General features: G+C 28.0%; 1 protein-coding gene across 1 annotated transcript; it reads left to right on the forward strand.

The window, feature by feature from the left end:
• Positions 1-12,164: 12,164 nt before the first annotated feature.
• On the forward strand, positions 12,165-27,000 carry LOC107169262 (uncharacterized). The gene is made up of 9 exons (XM_089227999.1): positions 12,165-12,533; positions 17,072-17,236; positions 18,272-18,391; positions 21,499-21,639; positions 22,289-22,420; positions 22,609-22,747; positions 22,866-23,076; positions 23,771-24,017; positions 25,524-27,000. The coding sequence occupies exons 1-9, from the start codon at positions 12,381-12,383 to the stop codon at positions 25,653-25,655; spliced, it is 1,440 nt and encodes a 479-aa protein (XP_089084125.1). The 5' UTR covers positions 12,165-12,380; the 3' UTR covers positions 25,656-27,000.
• The last annotated feature ends 530 nt before the right edge of the window (positions 27,001-27,530 follow it).

A 27,530-nucleotide genomic window follows, 5' to 3' on the forward strand; every position in this document is an offset into this window, starting at 1 on the left:
CCCTCAAAAACCCTATTAGATAACCATAATAATATATTATATTATACTGACCATATTACTGTGTATTATAAAAAATGTAGTAACTTGATACATCTGTTCCTGAAAAAAATAAACTCAGTAGATACTAAATTTTACTTTTGAGCTATTTTATATTTTTTAATATTGCTCTATACATAAATTATATCATTTTTAAGACAGTTTATATAAGGAAATATTTTATTTTTTTATGTCTACGCACTCGTATGCCTATTTATATGTCAAATTAACAAAAGTAAATAAATATTACCTATAGTTATTATTAAAACAAATTGTGTGTCATTCACTTATTTAAAGTTTGTAGCACTCCTAACTAAATGTATTCTATAATTTCATAACCTAAAAATACATATTTAGATACAAAATTAGAGAGTATGAGAAATATTAATATTGAACATTTAAAAAAAAAAATAATACAATTTCAATTTATGGTGCTGGGACAAAAACTCTATACTATTTAAAACTTATTTTTAATTTAAGCCGCACTATAATTAATTACTTTCTCCATAGAAACGTGGAAAAAATTCTGTTTCACAATATTTAAAGAGTATTTTATAATGGTTGGTATGTGTAATGTTCCAACTTCCAATGTACTTATCTCGAACTTAGCCGGAGAGCTTGGTAAGATGTATATTTTACGTAAGAAGGTATCTATTTCAGTCCATATTTAACTAAAATTGAAAAAGTAAATGTTTTTATTTTATAACGGTTTTATTAGGTAAAATAAAATATTAGGTACCAGTTTCTTTGATTCCGTGTTAAACATAATTATCATGCTACGCATACAAACTGTTGTAATGAGAATTCAAATATTTAATTGATACTTAAAAAGTACTTTTACCATCAAATATTTAAATTAAATTTTAAACACATATTATTGATATTGAAGACTAGTTTTTATTAAATATTTTATTTTTATTTACAAATGGTTCATTTTGCTTAATTTCTTAGCTTCTCATTAAAAAATATATTATATCAAAAATCAAAATAGCCCACATTTATTCAATATAGCGATATGTAGTTAAAAATCTCGGTAAATGCGTATATAATAATAATATTATGTAACTTATGAAATTATTACAATTTTGTGAAACTTGTCCAGTACTCAGTTGAATAGGTGCTATTTGCTTACTATTTCGAGGATCCAATAATGTGTTAATTTGTGATAGGTTTGACTACATTATAATATATTCTCATCGAATTGAATCTAATATTTTACGGTAAATATTCATAATTGGAAAGCTAAAATAAGAATGATTTAAAAGTTCAATTATTTGATTTAACCTGTAACACCTACTGTAATACCGTAACAGAGCGTTTATCACTTTTTAATTTTTTGAAAAATAATTAAAATACACATAAAAAGCATTTCATCGTTCATTGATTGTAACACTATCTTAATAAATATATTAATGTATATCGCTAATTTGTTGACCTAGTTATTTACTACATATTATGTTAATACCATTTTTATAAATAGCTAAAATGTTTGTACACCATACCTAAGTTTAGATGACTTTGTCAGGAAAACTTTTTAAATATATATAAAAAAAAACATTACTTAAATATACCATTTAATTTATTATTTACTGTTAAATTATATTTGAAATCTGATAGTACTTTGAATACTTTAAGAAAAAGCGTATTTGAATACCGAGTATTCCTTACATCATTACGCGAAGGTATTATAGTTAGTTTATTTATCGACTAGAAATCATTTTATTTACGATTTGCTTGAATTACGAATGCACGTCTTCAAAACCATTTCACCGTGTACTGTGGCCTCTTTATGCATGAACCTTGGAGTATAAATTATAAGACAAAATATATTGGACGAAAAATTATTATGCGTAGAAATCGAAATCAATAAAATAATATTAAAAATCATATCGGGTACCTACCCATATAGTACCTACATATTATATTAAAAATTAAGGTTTGCTTGAAGTAAAATATTCTAATATTAATTTCACATTATACTGTAGACTATAAGTATCTCATCATCTATACAATTTCGTATTTAATTTATTGATGTTGTTCACTATATTGTATTTGTACTATATCGTGCGAATTTTTTATATTATTTTAGTATTTTTTCAATGATATGCAAAGTGGAAACTTAAACGTTAACTTTAACAGCCATTTAAAGTAGTTAATCTTGCAACATCCTTTCAAGATTCTTTCGGTGTATAAATGACTTATAACAGTTATAACACTACAAAATTTAAAAAGTACAGCAGATATTAAAAAATGTATATTCACAAATTTTACAAATATGTCATATAGTTTCGCTGGTACAAATGTACGAGTATAATATCTAAGTAAGTATAATTTTTGATCAAGAACGAAAAAAAAAATTTTTAAAATAATAAATTATTGTTAAACTTTCTTATGGTATTTATTTCACTCTAGCATTTAGAATATAAAGTTTTTTATGCATATATTTATACATACAAATATTTACCGTTAGTACCGAATGACTGACTTTTAGATTCATAAGCGAAGCGATGAATATGTTTTGATTTTACGAATATATGTTTTTTTATTTCTATTTTATTTTTCGTGTCTGTGTTCACCGATAAGTAGTCAAAATAATGCTTCAGAGTCTTTTTCGGTGGGAAAGTGAATCTAGTTAGTGTATGCAGGAAGTCAAAATTTAAATTTCACATTAGTTTTTAAAAGCGCTTAGAAAAGCAATAAAAAATTAAGGAAAAACAGAAATTTTTAATTAAAATTGATTTTGGTTTTTGGTAGGTTAGGTGTTATGAATTATGAATGTTTTTATTATCATTTTTTATACACCATAAATCATAATTTTCAAAATATTTTTACTCATGTTGAATTAATTATAGGCATATGAAGTTTTCGATTTTTATTAGTTTTATTTTTCATCGTCAGTTTTCAAACTTTTTTTTCTGTAAATGTCAACTAAATTTTGTTCGTTAGGTTAAAATGCTTGAAAATGTAATACAAGACTCCTAACATATTATTACAACTAGTAGTTGAAAAATATGTATAAAAATACATAGTATGTAATACACAATTTTTTTTTTGAATTTTTGTAAAGTTCAAATATTTACAACATTTATAAATTCAAAATTTGTTAATTATTTTTTAATGATTTTGTATTTTATAGTTAAAAAAATATGAAATTTTCAACTTTTATAGCTAAGGATTGAAAATTTAAAACAAGGTTGCATGATGTAAATTTCAAATAGTTAATTCTGTACCCAAAAAATTTTAAAAATATTTAAACATTTTAAACACAGTTTGTTTTATAGTTATTTTAAATTCAAACTTGGACGAAACTACAATTATTTAAAAATAATGATTTATGTTATTTTGTTGTAATTTATAAAAATATTCGTCGTGGGTACTTGAAATTGAAATTGTTATGGGGTCTGTATGTGGCCTATTTTTTTAATCAAAAATATGCTTTACAGGAAATACGAGTACTTTCATGCCTCAAAGAATGATCCTAATTCGATCATTTTTTTTTCCTGAAAGAGAAACACTTCTTATCTGATGCATTGGCCTTGAATTTTCAAAATTCTATTTATATTTATATGGTTTATATATAATACGATTTTGAATTTGGCCAATTCTGTTAAGCTTTTGTTCTTTTTATTATTTTTATTTTAGCAATGAAATTAAAAATCAAAGTTCAATGTACCCTGTCAAAAATTATCCTTTTTCTAACAAAATAAAACGTAATCAAATAACACTATACGGTGCGTGAGAATTTTCCCTGTAAAACGTGTTTTGAACAAAAAATTAACCTTTTCATTTTTGGTCTGCGGTGTTGTTAAATTGTTGATATGTGCAATATGCGTGCGTATACTCACATACAATAATTATACTCGCATTAATAATCATCATTAACCACCTAATACGTTGGCGGTGACGAAATTGCATATTGCTTAAATATTGCCACTTAGTAAAGACTTACGAGCCGTCCCCTTCAAGTAGCTATATTTTTAATTATTATACTTTATAGTTTATACATAAAATATATGCAATTACATTTTCAAATACAATTTTTTCAACAAAAATGAATTTAACCTACTCTATATAGTAGACGTACTAACGCCTGAAATACAGCAAAATAAATTACTTTAATCACAATAATACCATAAAATATACTTACTCAATAATATTAAAGACTGCTAGGCTGTCTTCGTTCAAAATGGTTTTTAGTATACAATATGACTTTTGACTTTAGAACATTGAATTCAAATCTAACTCATCTTACTCATCCATTAAAATGGCTCTCAAAACGCCTAATGTACTGCAGCATATTACCCATTCTTTTATTGACTGCAATAAATTGTATAATCGTATCGTTGGTATTCGTAAATATGTATCATCTTTATCTTTTAATAAAGTGTACCATTAAAAATTATCGATATGTGTGACTATGCGAGATACACAGATATTACAATTTATCATTGTAGAATGTAATTAGTGTTTAAAACTACATTATAGCAATATAGTGACACGAATTCATTTAATCAAAATCAAAAGTAATAATAGTAGTTCTGGTAGTGATATTCTAAGGTTCTATACATTCTGTACTCATTATCATGGCTTTCATAGTTTCCATTAAGACCACTTCGATGCACATACATAAACTGCACTCATATTGTGCGTCCTGATGACGTCCTGTTGATAGATGGAACATGAGTTTCAAGTTTCAAAATGTTAATTGCAATAGGTAAAGTAAATAGCATAAATATAAGGAAGTATAATCGTACTACGTTGGATTGATGAAATCTGTTGGTTAATATGACATAGCAAAATTATTAAATTAGGTATTGTAGCAAATACCTACTTTGTGAACATATTCCATAAGATTATATTATACTATAAAAGTATACTGTGTGTTGCAGCGTGTGTCATTATGTATTATGATGTTCGTAAAACCTGCAACTTCAAATTGAAGGAAAAGTTTTACTTAGAAATAATCCCTAAGAAGCTAAGCCGAACTCAAATTGATATGCCGTTTAATAACGCAACAAATAACGGTATTTGGTGTTAAAATTGTCATATTTAAAATTTGTTTTCAAGTATTTTAAAATAATAGACTATATCTAACGTATACTTTTAAAAAATAATTAAAATTATATTTAAAACCTAATTAGATGTTATACTCTTTTGTCAAATATTTTAAATTTTGATTATAAAAATGTATTAGTTTACAATTGTACAAATAGCGATTTTTTCTAATAATGGCTATTGATTACAAATATAAATGCAATTTATTAAATTACATAATATTATAGCATATAATGAAGTACATACGAAGTACTACATACAAAATAACTACCTAAAGAATATATTATTACATTAGTTTATTTTAAAATAACGTTATTTATTGAAGAAATAAAAAATTTAAAAAAACATCAAGTAATGGTAGTGCACCACTGCAGATTGACTGATCTCATCAAACTAATTATGTAAAATTACTAAAAATAACTTTTATCATTTATTACATATTTTTATTGTTCCAAAAGAAACAGATTGTGCATAATATGGTATAAGTAATTTAAAAAAAATTTCGTTTCACTGGTCTGATCGATTTAAATATTATTTACTTGTTTAAATATATTTCTGCATAAATATTTTATACAATAATATTGACGACGACTGTCTACAATAAATTATTATATACGACTTGCTTAATAACCATAAACTGATGAATTTGAAATGTTACTATGTTTAAAACTAATATCCTAATATAACGCCCTAATTTAATTGTATAGGTAATATATTGAATTGTCTGTTTGTTGGGTCAACTATTCGTATACTATACAATATACTGTTTGGTGTTATGTGTAGGTATGCTGTATGCGTAATTATATTATTAACATTTATGTAATTATGTAGATCTAAATTGATAGATTAAGTTTTTGTGATCTAAACTAACTTGTAATTTGTTAATTACACGCCCAGAGGTTGGACAACAAACTTTTAACTTTGTACATTCTATATTTTTATCCATAGACCAAAGGCATTTACATTTTAATATGTTTCCAATTCCTTTGCCTGTGATAGAAACTATAAAACATACCTAATAAATGATATCAATGATTAAAACTTTTCTTTAAGCAATTTTAAGAATAACCACTTAAGTAGTAAAGCAATTCCACTTCATTTAATTACTTAAAAATGTCTAAAACATACTTGTATCATTATTGAGTAGATATTAATAATTATTATTCATTAATTATAATATATGAATATATTATGAAGATGCTACACTTGTATATTATATTCGTTTCATCTTAAAAATGTAGCTACAACATACCATATTTTATGTTCACAATAATCAATTTTACTCTGCATTTTTAAAGTTAGACTGAACTAATCTATTATAAAATTTGAAGGTAAGAATATCAGAATTCGGAGGATTTTATTGATATTTTAATTTTTAAATCTTCGAGATGACATAGATAATAATCTTACCTTATAAAAGGTCAATTGTTCATTCTAATTTTAAAAATAACATCATCGTATAATGGATTACTATGAACAATTAAAATTGAATATGTTGTAGGTTTGTAAGACAGAGACAACACACGCGGGAGTGGCGTCCTCTAAAAATTAGGTTTCAATTACAGCTCAACTACCCTATAAAAATTTAAGATTTTAATTACAAATAATTAATAATAATCACTAATATTTTTAGATTTTAATTTATTTCATTAGTTTTAGAATTAAATTTCAATGTATTTATTCTAAATATTGGTCATATAAAATAAACTATATAAAGATATACATGTTAAATATTATAATTTGATCAATCATTCATAAAATGAATAGGTTTTTAGTTTAATTTTAAATATATCTTTATATTTTGTTGGTAATAGAAAAATAAGAATCCATTTAAAATTTAATACAATTTAACAATAATTGAATAGGTGATTGAATATTAAAAAATAAACAATAAGATAATTTTAATAAATAAAACTTAAATTTTTACTCAAATGTGTAAGCATAATATAAAAAAGTTTATTTAGTACGCGCGAGTATAATACTTATTAAATAATATCATCATAATATAGTTTTAGAAATAAAATTGTTATTAACAGTAATCATTATGAATACAATATAGATATAAGTTATATAATTTCAATTAAAATTTTAAAGTTAGATTTGCATTCTAGAATCATAATATCACAAATTAAAATCCCTCGTTCTCTCTATACTAACAACACTGTGTCGTTAATTTAACCAAGGTCATAAGAAATGTAATTTTTAAATTATTTTTATTCAAAACTCTATCTAAATTGATGATGGTTTCAACAAAATAGTATTTAATTACTTCAAGATGCTAACAACAGACTATACAGTATACAACATACACTATAGTCTATAATATTAACTGATATTTTCATTTCACGTAGTAATCGTAAACACTATACACGCATTCTTGATTCAAATTTTATTATATTTACATTATACTAACTATATTGACTTTACTACTAGACATAATACGTCTATATGTGTTATATATATATATATTATATTAGAATATAAATAGTATACATATACTAATGTTTAATATTGTATACACAATATACATCCGAATAATTATAGTATGTCATCACTCATCACAATCTCATCTCATTATTATATCTGATAAAACGATTAGTACGCTTTTTTTTTAAAAAAAAAGCTTGCTTTGTGCTTCCCCAATAAACAGACTTTGGTGTTTATAATGTTTATATTACAATTTAGTTAAATTTATAATAAACTAATATGTAGGTTCATATTATTAGTACACATTCATAAACATTTCAATAAAATAAACTTACCAAGTTAATATGTAATTTAGAACATACGTTATACGTATAATATATATTGTTATTGATTTATTGTGAAAAATACATTTTACATTTTAGGATTTTTAGACATGCATAATATGTTGGTGATTATTCGATAAACGAAAGGTGCATTACTGTTTTTGAGCGAAATCAGAACTAAGATAAAGTAATAACTAACTATTTCGATTAATTAAATCATTATATGATTTTAAGTAAAGCGATGAATGTATTTGAATTTGATCTACAATGATGTGTCATGTTTGTAATAATTTTCTCACGTTTTAGACAAGAAATAATTTTAGAAACTTCCCAGCATTTATTTATTTTTTATTAGAACAAAATCCGTGGTGACTATGGCCAATGAACTAACATTGTTATACATTATTTTATATTATTATACATTTGTATAATATATATTAAAATAATTTGTATGTTAGATATACGTAATTGAATTGTATCAATTAGTTTTGTAAAGAAATTTTAAGGTAGAATTGGCATTGCATGAAACGGGATTGAGGGATTCAGAAAAATGATCGGAGAGGCCCAATTTTCTCATTTTCTTTTCATAGTTCCGATAATTAGGGATGTACTTCAACCGATACAAGTTGGAGATTATTCTATCTGCATGAAGTGTTGATGAGTGATGTAGGTATGTCTAATCCTATTTATATTTATTATTATGTTGTGCTTAAAAAAATATTAACTACAAAGATTGGAATTTTCACCATTGTGCATATTTAAATTTTTCAAAATGTTTAGGAAACTTATTTATACCACGAATCCTTTCATTCCGTTAAACAGTAATTCTTTCTTGAGTCTTAACTCATAAGCTAATATTTTAATAAGTGAAAATTACATTATAATATTATATGAAACAATACTATATTATAATAAATAAAACCTAATAAATTATACTTAATACTATTACTAAGCGATTTGTTTTCAGAAAATATTAGCCTGACCTAAACATATAATCTTATTATATACAACATACATTATGTAGATCTACAATAAAATACTCTTAGAAATATACACTGACTGCAGGCTATATTTTTTCAGGATATCGTTTTTAGTGTCGCATGATATATCATTTAATTATATGCACATACACGTGACAGTGACTTAATGACGATATATACCGAGACGTACTGTCAGGGCCGGATTGGCGAGATTTTTCGACCCAGGTAATATGGATCAGACCTGCCCATGCATTGCAAATGTAACTCCCCCCTCCCTAAATAATAACTTCATAAATATAGTTTATATATTTTACCGGGTTTATTTTTAATATATTTTATGTTTAATTTACAAAAATATGATTTTTTTGTAATAATAAAAAGTGTATAGCAGTTCTCACAAGAACCAGCCCATCCGGAAGACTTCCGATATCCCGATAGGCCAATCCACCCTTGCCAACTGTGCAGAAAAGCGATTACTTTCCCTCTTTTCAGTTTTTAATGTCTAAAAATATTTACAAACTGAAAAACAAATTCTATTAATAAAAAATGTTAGCTGTTCAATATAAAATACAACAAGTCAAATTTCTTAATCTCAATTCACTTCCATTTATGATATACGCGGCAGAAGGTAAATAATTTCCCTACAACTTGTGACATAAAAATTGCTATACCATAATAAATATTTATTTAATCCTTTTGTAAAAACAAGTTCCCGCAACTTAAAAAGAATTGAATTTACTATCTTAGCGCATCGACTATAATATTTTATAGGTACTTATTCTAAATATGATGATTTATACAACTAAAATAACAATTACCTGCAGTGTTTTTTAGATTAAATATTAATTTAATAATACATAAAAAAAATATCCATTAACTTAGAAATTCTTTGTTGATGTTTGGGAAGCAAAGATTTATATTTTTTCATTAAAATATAAAATTTTTGTTTTTTTAAATTTGCATTTATTTCGAGGATGAGTGCAAATAAATTAAGTCGTTTCTTTCCAATGATGGATGAACTTAAATACGTTTTGACCGATTTTAATGTAGAAGTCGATCGTTTGGTCACTGTACAGTGTACCTACCTACATTATCATAGAAGTATTCTTATATTTTAGTGAAATATCAATATTAGATATACATCGAGTTTTAACCAAACTGTTCTGTTTTATAAATACCAGCACGACAACGTACATACTATTACCCGCTAAAAGCTTTTTAAATGTGCCCTGAAGTTAATGCGACGATTATATATCTGAATCAATCATATTCCGGGATTCCGGTTTACTTTTAAGAGCAGTGTCGGTCTGGCTCATGACTGGGCCCCTGGTTAACTAATTTTGAATGGGCCCCTACAAACTTAATTTTAACTTAAACGAAAAAAAAATTTACTGTCATTTAATAAAATATTAAAACTATTTTATACATAATTAATAAAATTAGGTCGTTTTTTCCAACGTCTTTGTCAATATAAAAATATAATGTTATAAATATAAAAATGTAAGCCAACATTGTTACTTAACAATCTTACAAATAAAATACAAAATTTGAATTAAAAATTAACATTAAATTATTAAAAAAGTAATTTTTTAATTCTTTGCAATGAATTGCATGCATGACGATCCTATAACATATCAATAACATCATTATCTTTGCTTTGCTTATACATTGAATGATATCATCTTCAACAAATATATCAGTTAAAGGATCCAAATATTACTGGCCAAATGAAGATTTATGTTTGTTTTTTTAAATTTTTAGTTTTGAAAACACTCGTTCACTCTTAATTTGTGTGCATGGAAGTATAAGAACATATTTTAATGCTATGTACAGTGTATTGAACAAGCCCGTTTTAGTTGTAAGTTTAAAAAGAATTTGAAATATTTTTGGTAAATAGTTATTATAATTTTGTTCAATGCTTACATATTTATTAGAGTTATGACCAATTAGAATTTTAAGCACATGCCTAATTTTCATTACGTTTACAATTGGCTATGGGCCCCTAATATTGAAAAATATCCAAGGGCCCCCGGCGATCGCCGGGTAGCCGGGTGGGCCAGACCGACACTGTATTAAAAGTATCATTTGTCGAAAAGTTTTGTTTCAACATATATATAAATTTCAACATAAATATAATAAATAATCAAAATATCATAAGCAATTATTTAAAATATTATTTTATCGTCGCCCTGAAAAACTTGACACTTTCGAGCAGTATTGTCCTTTTGCCTCTTTCTATTAAAGTTATCTGTGCACGACACTGCAGATTGTGTGCCACCGAAAAAAATCTTCGGGCGTCCGTTGTCTATAAATCAAATACCACTGTGTTTGTAGCATAGGCGGAAATCGGGGGGGGGGGGGGCTAGAGGGGACTATGTCCCCTCAGAATTTTAAAGTATAGGTCTTAGCCCCCCTGGCCCTCATAATTTTTTCTACAATGAACCGAATAAAAACTTGGATGCGATCTACAATGGTTGAAAATAGATTCAATGACCTTTCTATTATCAATATTGAAAAAGATTTGGCAAAACAGATCAATAATACTGATATAATTAATGCTTTTTCTAATAAAAACCGATATATTGTGCTGAAATAAATATATAAGTACACCTATTATGTTATATAATTGGCCTCTTTGTTCTTTAACATCTTATATTAAATTGGTTATAATTCAATTAATTTAATAACTTAATAATAAAATAAATTTAATGCTATTTTTGTTTAGAATAAAATGTTCAAGGTACCAATGGCACATTATTGTTTTTGTACTTTATTAAGTTTAAATTGTTTAGTATGTCAAACTTTGTAAATTATCTTGTTTAAATAAATAATTGCTAGCGACTCTAGTACAGTAGTGCCTATATAGGTACAATGAGAAATATAATGCTCAGCCCCCCCAGTAATTTCACCAAATTTCCGCCTATGGTTTTTGGTGTTTTTCGAGAGCTGCGGTGACGCGACAGCCACTACTGCGTAATATTATTTCGAATCTATAGTTAGGGGTGTTTAACGAAATCGGTGGTGGTATGCGACGTACCGGCGTCGGTGGCCACAGCGCACATGCACACAAAGGGCTCGTTTGTAACTGTGCGTGTCTGCGTGAGTGTGCGTGCCGTGCCGTGCGTGCGTGCCTTGCGTGGGCGGGCGGGCGGGCGGGTGTGGTGCGCGCAAGAGTGAATGAGAAAAAGAGGAAGAGAGAGGAAGTGACAGACCGTGAGGCGGAAAGACAATAATAATAATATTTTTGATGTGTAATAATAATATGTGGCTGTGGTGGGGCAGGGAGAAATACGCAGATCGCCGGCGCCGACAACCGTCCGGTCACCCGTCGTCTCGTCTCACGTTTTACAGTCGGCTGTATACGCGTCCGACGAAGACGTGCACGGTAACACGCCGCCGATCGCCACCGCAGCCACCGACCGCCACGCAGCCACCGACGGCCACGATCGTCGACACCACTGCATCGAGCTAGACCGGCGTGGCCACCGCCACCGTCAATCGCACGGCGGTCAACGTACGGGTGAACCGCCACTGCGGTGGTGCAGGCCGCTCCATCGCGATGCCATCGATGCAGCAGCCGGCCGCACTGCTGGTAACGCTGGTGCTTCTGCAGACCGTCGCCCGTGATGCACTTGCAGCGCCCGACATCACCATGTCCATACACGGTGACCTAGCCGGTAGTGGGACGCCAAACTCTTTCACGATCAACCAGGTCAGTGGTTAAGGGGAGCTGGTTGATATCTCAAACTAGGTATATAGTTAAACTGTATGGGATGATACTAATAATATCCTATTAGCAATATGATAATATTGGCAATTGCAGCTGATCCGTGATGTCTTATGACTAGGAAACCGATTTTAATTTAAATAAATATTTTTATGCAATAATAACATCGGAAAGTTTTAGATATATATATTATATACGTTTCATTTAATTTCAAGTAATCTGATACTAATTTTATTTTAAATATTTTAGAATAATTAAATTTTGACACAAGTTATGACCAAGGACTTATCTAATATTCGTAAGACGTTTTTTATGGTTACACTTGTATTATAATACTATAATAGTTTCTTTTGTGGCATATATAATTATTCGTTACTATGGACACATAAATGATATATTATTTGAATCATTTCTTTGCAATTAAAAGACATTATGTTCATGATACTGATGAAGGAAATTCTAGTCACTCTGTAAACAATTTTACATCAGAAATTTATTTTAATTGTTCTGTATGGAGTATGCTGTATAATATTGTAGATATTATGGCTCAAAACTCGAAACTTTTAAACGTTTCATTATCCCACCGATAATTGTACAAAATGTTCGAAGGAAATATCACTATAAACAAACTTAATTAAAAGTGAAAAAGTGCCATTTATGTATACAGCAGTAATAATGTCGCATAACATGGTACCTGACGGCTGTAACCTATCAATGTTTATCAATTATTACACTCTCAAATATTTTAAATACCCACCTATCTATACACATTTTTTTAAAATCAATTGACATTTCGACCAAAAAAAATAATAACTTGGTAGAATAATAAATAATAATATTAATGTAAATAAGTTTATATATATATATTAAAAACAATAAAAGTGTACCGATTGTCCTGAACTAACAGTTTTCAAGTTATCCTAGGTAGTAGGTTTTTGCTTTTGAAGAACCATTCAAAATGTTTTTAAAAAATCACAAATATATAAATATATATTATATTATTGATAAGCATCCCCTACCACATGGTCATTTCTGCGAATGCCACTGCAGCGTCGACTGCCACCAAGTATATATTCTATATTATCTCCTTAGAATTTATTCTTGAAACTATTTTTTATTCCTGTTATTTCAACAGCAGTTAGTAGTGCGATTTGACTTCCTATAAATATTTTACTATACATTAGGTATTCTATTTTGTTCATTAAAATATATGTTATTGAAAAGTTACGTTACATTAAAATAAAAAGCAAATAATTTTATAATAAATGCAAAATCTACAATTATTACTTTGTTAAAAATCATAGAAATAGTTTGGTACAATTAACCTATAATCTAACACCATAAAACAGTTTTATTTCTATGAATAGATTAGCATTTTATTTTAGTAACTTTTGTCACTTAAAATAAGTGTACAGCGTAACCGTTTAATGACAATTTATTTACGTGCATCCAACTGCCAAAATATGAAAAATAAAAAGTTCATTTGGCTCGTATCCATGGCGAACGTTTGTAAAGGTTCAATACATTTTGATGAGGAGGAACGTTTAATATAAATCATAACAATTCAACACATTTATTTAAGATTGAATTTGGCCATGTTTTTAGGATGTAAATAGGTATATAATTCCAATGATTGTTATGAATGTTATATGATGCAAATTTACATGTAATATGTATTTATTAAAGTGATTTATGAGTTTATGAGAAATACCTACATAAACTTAAGAACACAATATAGAATGATATATTTGAAACTATATTTTCTATTATTTATCTATTTATCTATCTATAAATACAAATGTAGAAAGGATAATCTTTTATTAATTTATGAGTAAATTCACCCATTATCAAAATTATAAATAATGATATTTTTGAGCTTGTTTAACCAGTTAGTTTGTTTCGAAACAATTTAATATCCATTTGAATTTAAAAAAATAGTCCTCTAAAAAAATTGTTTTATAGGTGATTTCACTCTAAGATTAAATATTTACTTAAAAATCACAAAAAAAAAAACGATTTTAAATACGTATTATAAACGTTGTGCGTGGACTCAAAAAGAAAACAAATAATAAAATCATCTTAAACATCTGGACAGCGTTTGTGTTCATTGTTCAGGATTAATAGATTAATAACTTACGACTTAAAAGTGTTGCTGGTGATGAATGAAAATAGATTATATTCATAAATGATGTCATTTAAAAGACCAAGGGCTATAAATATCAAAATTTCTAGCCGATAAACAAATGTTATTTTAAATAGATTATGAATTAATTTAAAAATACTATAATATTTGTACCCATTAAAAAACAATGCGGGTTGTAACTGTTGGGAGACTTATAAATTAGTTTTATTATCTATGACATAATATTATTAGTCAACTGAACCAATAAAATTACCTGCTTAATAAATACCAATTTATGCTAAATAAAATTTATTTAGATTTCATCGCAGATACGTGATGTTATTAACGTTTAACGTTTTATATTTTAATTCTGTCACGATCAACGTTTTTCGACGATCCGAATCGAAACTACGTAACATTATATAGTATACCTAACGGAAAACAAAAATTACATTTTATAAATAACCTATCTGTGATTCTTAATCTGGTGTAAGGGAATTATTATTAATTTTTTGAATAATTTTTACCTTTTGATCTGTTCAACAAATTAATTTCATATTCCAAATCTACAGATTTGGAATTGTCCGAGTCCACAGTTATAATAACTTTTATCTTTATACATAGTTTAATATTTTTAAAGATAAGGTACATATAGATTCAATCACCACACTAATTATCAAATTTAAAATGATATGAAAAAGATTCTCATCTAACTATCCTGTATGGCTGTATCTAATACTTAATTTAATTCCTTTGAATAATCTTCAAGTTATCCTTGCATTCTAGCCTCAAAGTCTGAATCTTAACGTGCTATCAAAGTAGCTTCTAAACACGAATAAATGAAGTACAAATCATTCATGTAAAAAAATCCAGTAATCCCATAGTCAAATAAATTATTTTAAAGGTTCATATTATGAGTAGGTATTGTATATTTTTTATGATTATCATATTATAATATACTAACATAATGTTTCACTTTAAAGTTCCTGCACAAATGCATATAATAATAATCATCTCGTATAAGTACTAAAATTATAATAATTATTACACTTTATTTTATAAATAAAAAATTACAAAACAATGTTTAGTAATAATCTCATATAATATCTGTAAAAAAAAAAATGTATAATAAATTAAAATTAAGCCATGTATAATTCAAAAATAAGCTTTAGATTTGAAAACCTAATCGAACCTTACTTTTTTTCTTATCGAAGGGATTAAATGAATATTAATTAAAATTAAATATTTCCAGTTGATTTGATATATTTGGACTATTTTGAATAATAGATTATTTAAAAATATGTTAAACAAATTATTGATTTGCTTACAATAATAATTAAAATATTAATGACTTCGTAAACTTATATATAACATCATTGAATTATTTATTATTCATAAATGTTGGATAGTTAAACAAACAAATTAAATTATTATTAAAATTCTGTTTTGTTATAGGTATATGAAAGATGAAATTTATTTGATGTTTAGCAAAATAATATTCATGCTGAAGAATAATTTAAATTTTAAATTTTAAATTTTAAATTGTTTTAAGCAAATAATAATAGAAATAGCTGATAATACTACAGTATTTTTTTTATTAACCACGAAATAGGGTGTTATAGACTATCATCGGATAAGTGAATTCCACGGTTCATCTTCAAAATATAAATTAAAACAAAATTATTATCATAAATTATTAAAAATGTATACTGAGTTATGTAAATTAGATAAATACATAGCCACATAAATACAATATATTGTATGTAAACAGTATTTTTAGTGCTGTAGATAAACTTTGGACGTTTGCGGAAAACCAAAGATAATCGTGAGTTTACTATATTTAGCAGAGATGGTAGGTGATAAGAATCGAGAGTCAGCAGAAAAAAAGATTCTCAATATTATCGTAAATAAGATATTAAAATATTAAAATAAACATTATGCAATTAAACATAACAACGTAGAAATGTAGAATAATGTAAGATTACATTTTGTAAAGGATAATTTTCTCTTTGTGTAATACCTAACATTATGTTAAGAAAAGCGTTTTACGTCTTATGATAAAGCGCAACCTGCGTGAGTGTTTGACATGAGCCGCGCATGATTTGAGCGCCTTGAGAATTGAGATATTATAATGCATACATTTTTTTTATACTTTATTCTATATTAAAGTTTACAATAAACTTAGATTCCTGTTACCGTCTGCTAACTTTGTATTGGTTGTATTATTGATATTCATTATTCATATTATACACTAACAGTTTAATCATGGAATTTTCTGGGTTGATATAACGACTGCTACACATATGTCCTATCCGTGTCACACGATTGAAATACATTATAACACTCACTGGTCTCACTGCAGCTCATTCTATGAATAATGAATTCAATCACTTTGTTCCAGGTTTATGCTCTAATTTCAAATATAGAATTCAGACTGAGAGATTTGTCAAATACATTAAGACGGGACCAACAAACAGAAAGGATAAATTCCAGAATAGACGTGATGTTCAATAAGCTCAGTCATTTAGAAGTATCCAACGAAATGTGGTTCGATAAATTTCAACAGGTATAATTTTAATAAAGGTAATAATTTTTACCATTAAGGCTAAATTTAAATCTAATTTCACCATTAGCTATAGAAAGGTTATATATTAATTTAATTTAAATACTATAACATCTCTACTTCTGACCACTATTAGTGTACAATGTACACTGTGCAATTAATTTTCTTACAGACTGAATAAAGTTGAAAAAATTACGTAATATATAAAGTTCTTCAACTGAATCCACATTACAAAATATTTTGTTGTCAGTATTTTAACTGCAAAAATATGGGGGATCTGCGTTAGCATTACCTTATTCTCTAATAACAAAATACTGGATTGTTATACTGGAAAATTATTGTATAAAATAAAATAATTGCTGTGATAAAAAGAAATTATTTTTAACACAAGCTCGGTAAACTATCCTATGATATATTTTTAGAATATTTTTAAAACTCGTAAAAAATTATTGTATTTTTGAAATGTATACAATCTAATAAACATAGATAACTTCTTTTAGATATTTCAATGTTTGTAACAATGAACAATACATATTTTTATAAAATTAAAACTAAAAAAGTAAGCTTTTTTGAAGTCTATATAAAAGTCCGATTATATATGCCAGCATTTTTCAAAATGTTCAAATTTCCACGTGAGTACCTACTTAAATGGGTTATGTCAAAATAGCAAAAATATATAAATATATTATGCATATGCCACATGTTACAATATTAAAACAGAGTTGAAAATTCAAAATATTGTTTTCGATCGTATTTAATAATATAATATAATACAAAATCTGATCCAATTTGTTAAATGGTTATGATGAATTTGAAAAACAATATTGCGATTATTGTTTTATAATTTTTCAACAATAAGGCGTTTTGAGGATGGTTAGATACTTAGGTGAGCAATATAATGTATCTGAATCAAATTAAAATTATATTATTATTAATTATTATATCATCCTGTTGTGTTAAATATTATGAACAGCAATATGCCAATATACATATTAATATGTTATTTTGTGAACCATTTGACATTTGGTGACTTTTCAGTCGGTGATGGAGGAATGTGGTCCGAACCACATGACTAGACGTCTGGACAAGGCTCAGCAACAACTAGAGATAACATTAGAACACATGGAGACCAGTCTACAGACCGTGCAAAATCATCAGGTCAATATTAATAACGCTAGATACGTAAAACTAATAATAAATACAGTCCACTTTAACCGGAGAGTTTTTTGTTTCTCAATCTTGATACAGATTATACAATATAAATACATGTATATATTTACGCTTATCAACATATTATTATTATTATAAACATATTACAAAGAGGTATAGAAGTATTAAGCATTATAATATATTATATAAGTATTAATATTCAATACTGTGTTGAATTAAAAATAATTCATAGCAATAATATAAATGGATACGTCATGTAAATTGATCATAAATAATTGATCTCACAAAAATTGCACAAAAACTTTTTAACGAAAAACAATTGCTCGCAAATGACAAATGATCGAAGAACAATAATATTTTTTTTTTTTTTTATTAGAAATAAGCCTCGGCTGCGGAGGCCATTGGCTGACATAGTTTACATTGTTAATGATAATTGTTGTATACACTATTTACATTATTTACAAAAACATTACACATATTACACATATTACAACATAATAGATTAAAGTTTATTAATTAGGTTGGTCTTGATTAAAAAGGACATCATGCGGCTAATGTTGTCTGGGTGGAGGGCTTCCGATATAATATTTGATACTCCAGCTTCTCGTTTGTCCGATTCGAAGGAACGGCATTCAGATACGATGTGTTTGATAGATAGAAATGTACCACAACTGGCGCAAATGGGTGGGTCTTCTTTCTTCATCAAGTACTGGTGAGTTAGCTGCGTGTGTCCTATGCGCATTCTATTTATGGATACTTCCATCTTTCTTGAAAAATCAGGTGGGGAATGCCATGTGTGAATGGTGTTTTTGATTTGGTTAAGTTTAGAGGCGCCTTGTTTCCATTCCCGTAGCCATAAATTGTTTGCAATTGTTTTTGATAAGGATCTGGCGTCGTTTAGGGTAAAACAGTTGAGTTTAATAGCGTCAGGGGAGGTTAATGCTTGACGAGCTTTTTCGTCAACTCTTTCATTACCCGAGATTTGATTGTGGCTAGGAATCCAAATCAGAGTGATTGAGTGGCCTGACTGTGTAAGATCGTTGAGTTGGTTATGTATTTTCCTGGTGATCTCATTTGGGGTGATGGGGTTATCGATACTTCTTAACGTGCTTAGTGAGTCGCTTAGGATTACTGCTTTATGTGTGTGTGTTGTTTTAATGAGGTCCAGGGCAAAGGAGATTGCCACTGCCTCAGCTGTGTAAATTGAGCTAAAGTTTGGTAGTCTCAGCATGCTGACGTGGTCATGGAGTACTACCGCTGCTCCAACTCCATTTTCCATTTTAGAGCCGTCCGTGTAAATTTTGGTGTAGTCGTGAAGATCGTCAATGATTGAATGGAGTTGTTGATTGTAAATTAAGGGCAAGGTGTCTTTCTTCGAGAATGAACTAAGTTCACTGTTCACGTAGTTTTTTAATAACCAAGGTGGTGACTGTATATTTTCGTTTTTGATAACGTCAAGATGTGGGAATGGGATGTCTTTTAGGGCGTTTGTGATCTGTTTCGAAACATTGAGATTATTTTGGGAGCGTCTGGCTGCTAATAGCATGGAGCTTTGAACTCTCCTGATGTAAAGTGGGGCTACACCGGCTGTGTTAAGCACACTGGGAATGGGGCTAGAGCGATATGCTCCGGTGACAAGCCTTAGCCCTGTGTTGTGTACAGTATCGATCATTTTGAGTGCCGATGTTCTAGCATAACAATAATATTATTGTACATAATATTTTGTATTCAAACATCAAATGTGTCAGACATATTCCACTTAAAGCAATGTTATATCATAGGCGTACGCACGGGGTGGGTCGGGTGGCCCATGGCCCACCCTGCGAGCCGTACTATATCTGTTGTATATTATATTGTGATCTGATAATTTTTTTTTCATGAAACTTAAATAATACAATTACAAATTACAATTTTCAATAATAATAATTAATTAAATGCATTGAAAATTGAAAAAAATTGAATTGATTAAATATTTTAAAGTATCTCTTGAAGCATCTAAATCATAATTAAATTGGCCCACCCTCCCAAAAAGGTCTGCGCACGCCTATGGTTATATATATACCCGATTATATAATAATTATTTCGATAATTCAAACAAAAATTATTTGTATTTACAAAGTTATAAAGATAAAATAAGATTCAACCGATAGTAATTTTATATTGTACGTCGACAAACTGTGTGGAAAATACGAAGTTATTGTCATCTCAGTATTATAGGATACTTCAAACACCTATAGAACACGTTTTTGCCATTATGAGTTTGGTGTATGTAAAAAGTGAAAAATAAATAAAAGTATGTTAGTAGGTAAGTTATGAAAGGGTTTTTACACATACAAGAAAAAATATATGATGAAAAAACGTGTTGGAAATCCGAAAAAAAACTGAAATGCAAAGGATGAGTTCATAAATCGACAAAAATTTGAACACTATAGGTTAGGGCGTTAGGTAATCTAGGTATATCTAGCATTAAACCTCCGAGGCTCCGAAAAAAAGAATACCAAAATAGAGTTAAAAGAGTTTAAAAATGTAGTAATTAACTATATAATGATCTGAACATTTTTCAATTATCTAGGTGGAATAGCCTATAATTTTCAACTGCGAATTTAATTTCAAATTCAAACCAATTATTGAACTTATTTTTTTTAAATTTTTAGTTTTGCGAGCAATATTTTTTTGACCAAAAGTTTTCAAGCAATAGTCATTCAATAAATTGACGGGATACCAATATAAATCTGTTGGGTGAATAAGCTATATTATATAACATTGAAGAGATAAGGAGTTAGGCATTCATTTTAAATTGTATTATAATAATAAATTAATGATAGAATAATTCTTCTGCATATCTGCATCATATTATAACATTATATTACATTAAAGTAAAACACACTGTGATGTATTTATAGATGATGAAACATGGGCATTTTAATTGGGTGGTGTTGAAAAGATCGAGAGGAGAGGGAAATAAATAACTCGCTGGAAACATGCGCTAGTAATCAGTCAGTCGGTGGCTGATCTTAACAGGCAATTGGCCAAAGATGAAACGAAAACGATGTGTTATTTAACGAACCGTCTCGTCCATTTGGGCTGTGTTACAGAAAGAACTGGAGAAAGAAATCAAAAAAGTGGCAGACAGACAGACAGAAATGGCCATGGACATTCAGACCATGCGAAAAGACATGGGTTCTGAGTTTGAGAAACACAATTCCAATCAGATTACTTTCAAGAAACAGTTACAAGTAAAAACAATATGTGAACCGTAATTAAAGTTATTGAATGCTTGAAACGATCGACCATAAATAATCGACTATATGGACAATTAAAAATATTTTAATTATAATAAATTGTAAAAATGCCATTTTTTCATTACATAAACGTTTTAAAAATAAAAGCTCGTAAAAAAAAATCTATTTAAACGCATAGATCAACGGCGAAATGTCTAATATCTTAATATCTATAGATAATAACAAATATAACATACATTCTACGTTCAAAAACTAAATCATATTCTTTAGTCCTTTTTTAGACCAAGATTTATGAAGAATCTGGTACTAAATACCATGTATTAGAAGTAAATTTTTATTAGTTAAATGTATACTAATAAATTTAACTGCTTCAAAAGATGATGATACAAAAAATGATCAATAGCCAATAGGTACTAACATCATAATAAAACCAACGTACATTTCCCCAGCCCCCCACATATCACTTTTCCCAAATTTTCTTTTGCCAACATTTAGTACGTCATTTGTTTGTATTTGTTTGACCAAATTCAGAATTTGTTTGATCGCCAATCAATCATCAACCAATCAACCAAAAATGTTCAGTTTCTAAAGTGATTGTCATATTATATTATGTTCACATGTTTAGTGATATTTTTTTTTACAGGACACTGTTGCAAATTTATCTCACCACCAATCTAAAACCACTGACAGATCATTGAGTACCTGTTCGTGTAATCAAGACGGCGATTTCAGTCAAATACCGGAAACAATGACTGTTAACAAACTGGCCACAACGGTACCGTTATAATACTATATTAATTGTTATAAGAATGTTATAACTTAGTAAGCCAATAAAATATCTGTCTAATTATATATATATATTAACTACCTAGTATAAATAGAAATTTACAAATTCAAAATCACATAACTATAATGTAATAAATTACGTTGTTGTGGACAATTATTATTTATGATATTCCTTAGATAAGTAATATGTACAGTGGGCTTAAAGATCGTTCAGATCACATAAGCATCTCACTCAAGGAATTGGTTGAGAATACTGACAAGTATCGGCGGAGATTGGATTCTGATAGACGAGGCGTAATAAACGAGTTTTTGGACAGTAAGAATGAAAATTATTATCTATTATGCAATGAAGATTATAATAACAAGCTAAAAATAAATAACGTTTTAAATATTAATTTTGATGGACCATAATCATTTAAACACATTTTTCATAGGTTTCTTGGAAGCGGCCATCGACAAGATGACGGCGATTCAGAAAAAATCAGAAAACGAACTCGAAGCTAAGTTCAAAGAGCACTTGCAATTACTCGTAGATGGACAAAACTTGTTCATGGATAGTTGCCACCGGTTGCAATCAAACGAACGACAAATCGAGAACGATATGGTTGATATATTGGAAAGGATATTAGACCGTATTGATAACAAGTGAGAGGGGTTGAATTTTGTCTAATTATTTTTTATTATTTACTTAAAAAAATGGATAACGCAGGCGCAGATAAGAACGAATATTTTTTCTATCAATAACAGTCATTGTAATTTATAATAATATATTAAGAGGATGCAATGAAACTTCGAAACCAAGAAATAGTTTATGTCTATTTTATATTTTTTATTTTTTATACTTTAAATTTATAAAATGAGCATTTTGAAACATTAATATTAATAATATTTAACATCATTTTTTTTCATTTTTTTTTAAGTTTGTAGAGGTAAAAAAACACAAAAGTGTTATAGTTTTATAATTAATATAGGGAAATAACAATTTTATTGACAACAGACTTAAAATACGAACTTTTATCTTTAAGTACAGTGCTTTAAACAGGATTTTTCAGGTGGGGGGAGAGGGCTAGAACATTTTATTTCCAAGGCAAAGGGACTACCAATTAAAGTAGCTTTGATATTCCAGGGAGGTCCTCCTAGCACTCTTAGGGGCGTAAATGCGTAATAAACGTAGGTATTTCAAGTAAATAGAATTATGGAATGTAAATTATTCGTTGCAATCTTATCGGTACGTACCTAGGTAACATTTTATTCTGTCTCTCCTATTTTTTTTCTCAAACTGCAGAATATTTTCTCTTCACACGGCGCAAAATTTAAAACGACGCTTTTGTATTTTCAGGAGTAAGTCCGATATCATGACGTTGGAACAGATACCGAAAACTCTGAAGACCCAAAGCAGTCTAGAGGAAAAGTTGTTCGCTGAGCTTTCGGAGCTCGTCAAGACACAGTCGGACCAAGTGACCAGAACAGTAGCCTACTCCACCAACCAAGTGTTAAAGTTACACCAGGACGTGATGAACATTTCCAACGCGCTGATGGCAGTCAACAATGGCGGTGGATTTAGTAATTTCACCGTATCGACGACGGTAAGCTTTACATGATCGTTGTATAGCCATATTACCCGTATTATAAGTATATGACACTATGGTTATGGCACAAATCAAATAATATTTATTACACCAACCATTGATTTTTAATAAGTACTATATAGTATTAAATAATGATTATAATATACACTACGTCTCCTAAAACTATTATAGGACTATATAGGAGACGGATGGATGACTCAATGACCAAAAAATAACTATAAAAGCGTATTAAACTCTTGCAAACAATGCTGATGAAATAATATAAAGTATAGGTATTTTACAATAGGTAGGTAGCGGCTCTAGAACTTGATGCTGGAAAAGGGGGCATTAACAAAACACACATTGAAAAAAAATATTTTATGATAAATGTAGTCAAATGCTTCAAAATCAGTCCCCCATATTACCCACATTAGTCATTAGTACTACATAATATTATACAAAATAGAACACAAGTCAATAAGATAAAAAAAATTACAAAGCAAGACAACAACAAATTACATTTTAAAATACAATATCAAATCTACGATTATTAATTTTTGCAAATCAATCTATGACTTGATCTATATATATGTGTATATGTTTCGATGAATGTGCATGAGACGTATTCCGAAAACGGTTTTGTAGACCATTTAAAACTAAATCTAAAATCGGTGTAGAAATTCTATAAAATACTTCTGGAATACATTCTGAAATGGTGTGATTTTTTCTATAAACTGAACTTTTTGCCCTTCGTGGTTTGATAATTTCAACATCTAATATTATGAATATCACTAAATCATATTTTGTACATTTTTTAAAGATTTGTTGAAAAAATGAGTCTGCTTTTTCTCGTTTTGTCTGTAAAACTGTCGAAACTCCTTTATAACCATGGATAGAGGAAAAATGGTCTAGTTTAGTAGATTGTAGTAATCGACAAAGAGAAAGTGTTTTTCCTAAAACATTGGAAAGGGCTTGTTGTAACTATAAATTCACTAGAATTTACTGTATTTAGAAGTGAGTGTGCTTTTGTTTAAGTATCAAGAGAACGAATCCAGTGGGTGATTTTTTCTAAGCCTTCACATATTTCAGGCAAATGAGTGGGTACAAAACTGAATTGTTCCGTCATGTTTTTCTTGTCACCTACTCTCACAGAGCCCCGAAAACGGCGAAAACGGCCGACCAATAAGAGTGCGAAAAACGTTCGTTATTTTGACCAATAAATTTGAGAAAGCTAGTATTTCTTTAATTTTACTCATATAGTATAGGTACTAATACAATATAATATTATAAACCGTGATAACACGAATGTTATATTGATTATATTAAATTTGTCTGTTTTTTTTTTTTTGGATTTTGGGGGGATGACTCCCTGCCCGCTCCCCCTAGAGTCGCCACTGGTAGGTTGGTATTAATACATTTTACATTTGTAACAATTAATTATTTTATTTATTTATTAAGATGCGTATTTTGTTGGAAATTGTATTATGGTTACAAAACCTTCTAACAATCTATCTCGTATTTCAGGACATGAACGACAGACTATCCTTGCGAAATACCAACAACAGCCACACCAGCAACCCATCAACTTTAAAAAACAAGTCCAACACCGAAAAACCTACAATTATGCCAAACCCGAACCGTTCTCCACATGATTAGGATTAAAAAAAACCACGTAAATAGTATAATATAATATGTACTATTCTATTATGTCATTTATTTTACCAAATCAATATTATTATAATAGTAGGTATATAATAGGTAGGTACTTGAAATAGATATTTAATAAAAAACATTGATTATGTTGGTAATTTACAATTATTAAGTGGATGATGACGTGTCTATTATCGCTAATAAACAAATCTCAATTTTGTTAATCCTGAGTTTCAAAAATTAAAATATCGCCATGAAAATAATTCTGTATTAATTCTGTAATAATAAAGTGTAATTTCATCATTTTAAGTTCTTCATCTGAGAACTTATAGGTTATATATATAATATATCTATTTATTTACTATATACGTACCTACATTTTAAATTTTAAATTATTATTTTTTTTTTTTTTTTAATATAATAGATAATTTTCGAACAAGATATAGCGTATATAGGTAGATATATGTATCAACGATTAGATACCTAGAAGATATGCAAATTTACCTCAAAAATATTGTTTCATAAATATAATTTTTTCGACTGATGTAAAAAAAAATATTTTCAAATCCTCAATTCTTTTCGAAGGGTCAAATAAATAATCAAGTCTCAAGGAAATAAAACTGATTGTTAATCGTCAGAATATAAACAATATAATCGAGAAAATGAACTAATAATTGAGGAAATATTCCCTTTAAATCAAACATTGACACCATTCACCAGTGTAGTGAGCCCAATAGACGGATTTATCCTATGTGAAGTATACTTACAATTTACATGTTTATCAAATCCAGCCTGTTTGAGTCCAACAAAAGGTTACCACTGTATAGGCTGATTACCTATAGGGTTAAACTCTGGAGATAAATTTTTACTTTAGAAATATTATAATAAGGTTCATTTTTGGCCAACTATTTTATTTTTTAAATTCTTTACAATGAAAATTATATTTGCAGTACAATTAAAGAAAATAATGTATATTGTGATATAATTTTAAGTAATTAAATCCATAAAGATAATTAATACCATAACCATACAAATATTGTTACCAAATGGTATATGTTAATTTTTTTTAAATAAATGTTTTTGAATATCATAGTCTCAGACTAATATTTACTTGAGAATTTGTATAACTACAGTTAGAACACTTAGAACAGATGAAATATTTACACTATACAATTTATCTAAAGTAAAAAAAAAATATTATATGAATAAATGAATAATAGCAATAGCTTATATATATACAACCATATTTAAATACATTACTGTGAATACTTCTGATAATAACACTCAATTTGACCATAATTATAAATCACACTATTTGTTTACACTAAATAAAGATCATTTAACTATTTTATCAAGGTACTTTTGGATTTTAGAAACTTATACTTACACCACAAGTGACAAGTCTTCATTATGAGCAACTACAATAAATTCTAAATAACGGTGTTATAAATGAGCTAGTGTGAAGAAACTGTTACTACATACATCCATAAGGTGGCCAATATTACCTTGACAAGACATAATTGACTTTTAATCCTATGGAAAAAGTGACATGGACAGAATTTAGTTTAAAATTCTAATCATAATTGTAAGATATTGTCACAATGCATATTACAAAACTTATCCTTGGTGATTTCTAAGCATTAAAATGCATGACAGTTTAAATCCTATGTGAAATGTTTATTATATCTAAAAATGTATAGTCATTAATTTGAAAGTGAACATTTTAAAAGTTAGTTTGTTGTATGAATCAAAGAAAATAGGTAACATACTTCAAATTACAAATAATATGGAATTTGTTCAACAAATCTATAATCTAACAATTGTTAACGTAGCCTTTTACTCTAGCAAAACTCATAAACCAACTAAACATCATAACATATT

Source organism: Diuraphis noxia, unplaced genomic scaffold (assembly GCF_037042655.1).
Source record: "Diuraphis noxia isolate RWA-SAM2 unplaced genomic scaffold, SU_Dnox_SAM2 contig0004, whole genome shotgun sequence".
NCBI lineage: Eukaryota > Metazoa > Arthropoda > Insecta > Hemiptera > Aphididae > Diuraphis > Diuraphis noxia.

Bases quoted from the DNA above. Each gene is read 5' to 3' on its own strand.
- LOC107169262 (XM_089227999.1), top strand. From the start codon at position 12,381: ATGCCATCGATGCAGCAGCCGGCCGCACTGCTGGTAACGCTGGTGCTT. The intron at 17,237-18,271 runs GTATAATTTTAA...GTGACTTTTCAG, and splicing joins GGTTCGATAAATTTCAACAG to TCGGTGATGGAGGAATGTGG. The intron at 22,421-22,608 runs GTACCGTTATAA...GATATTCCTTAG, and splicing joins TTAACAAACTGGCCACAACG to ATAAGTAATATGTACAGTGG.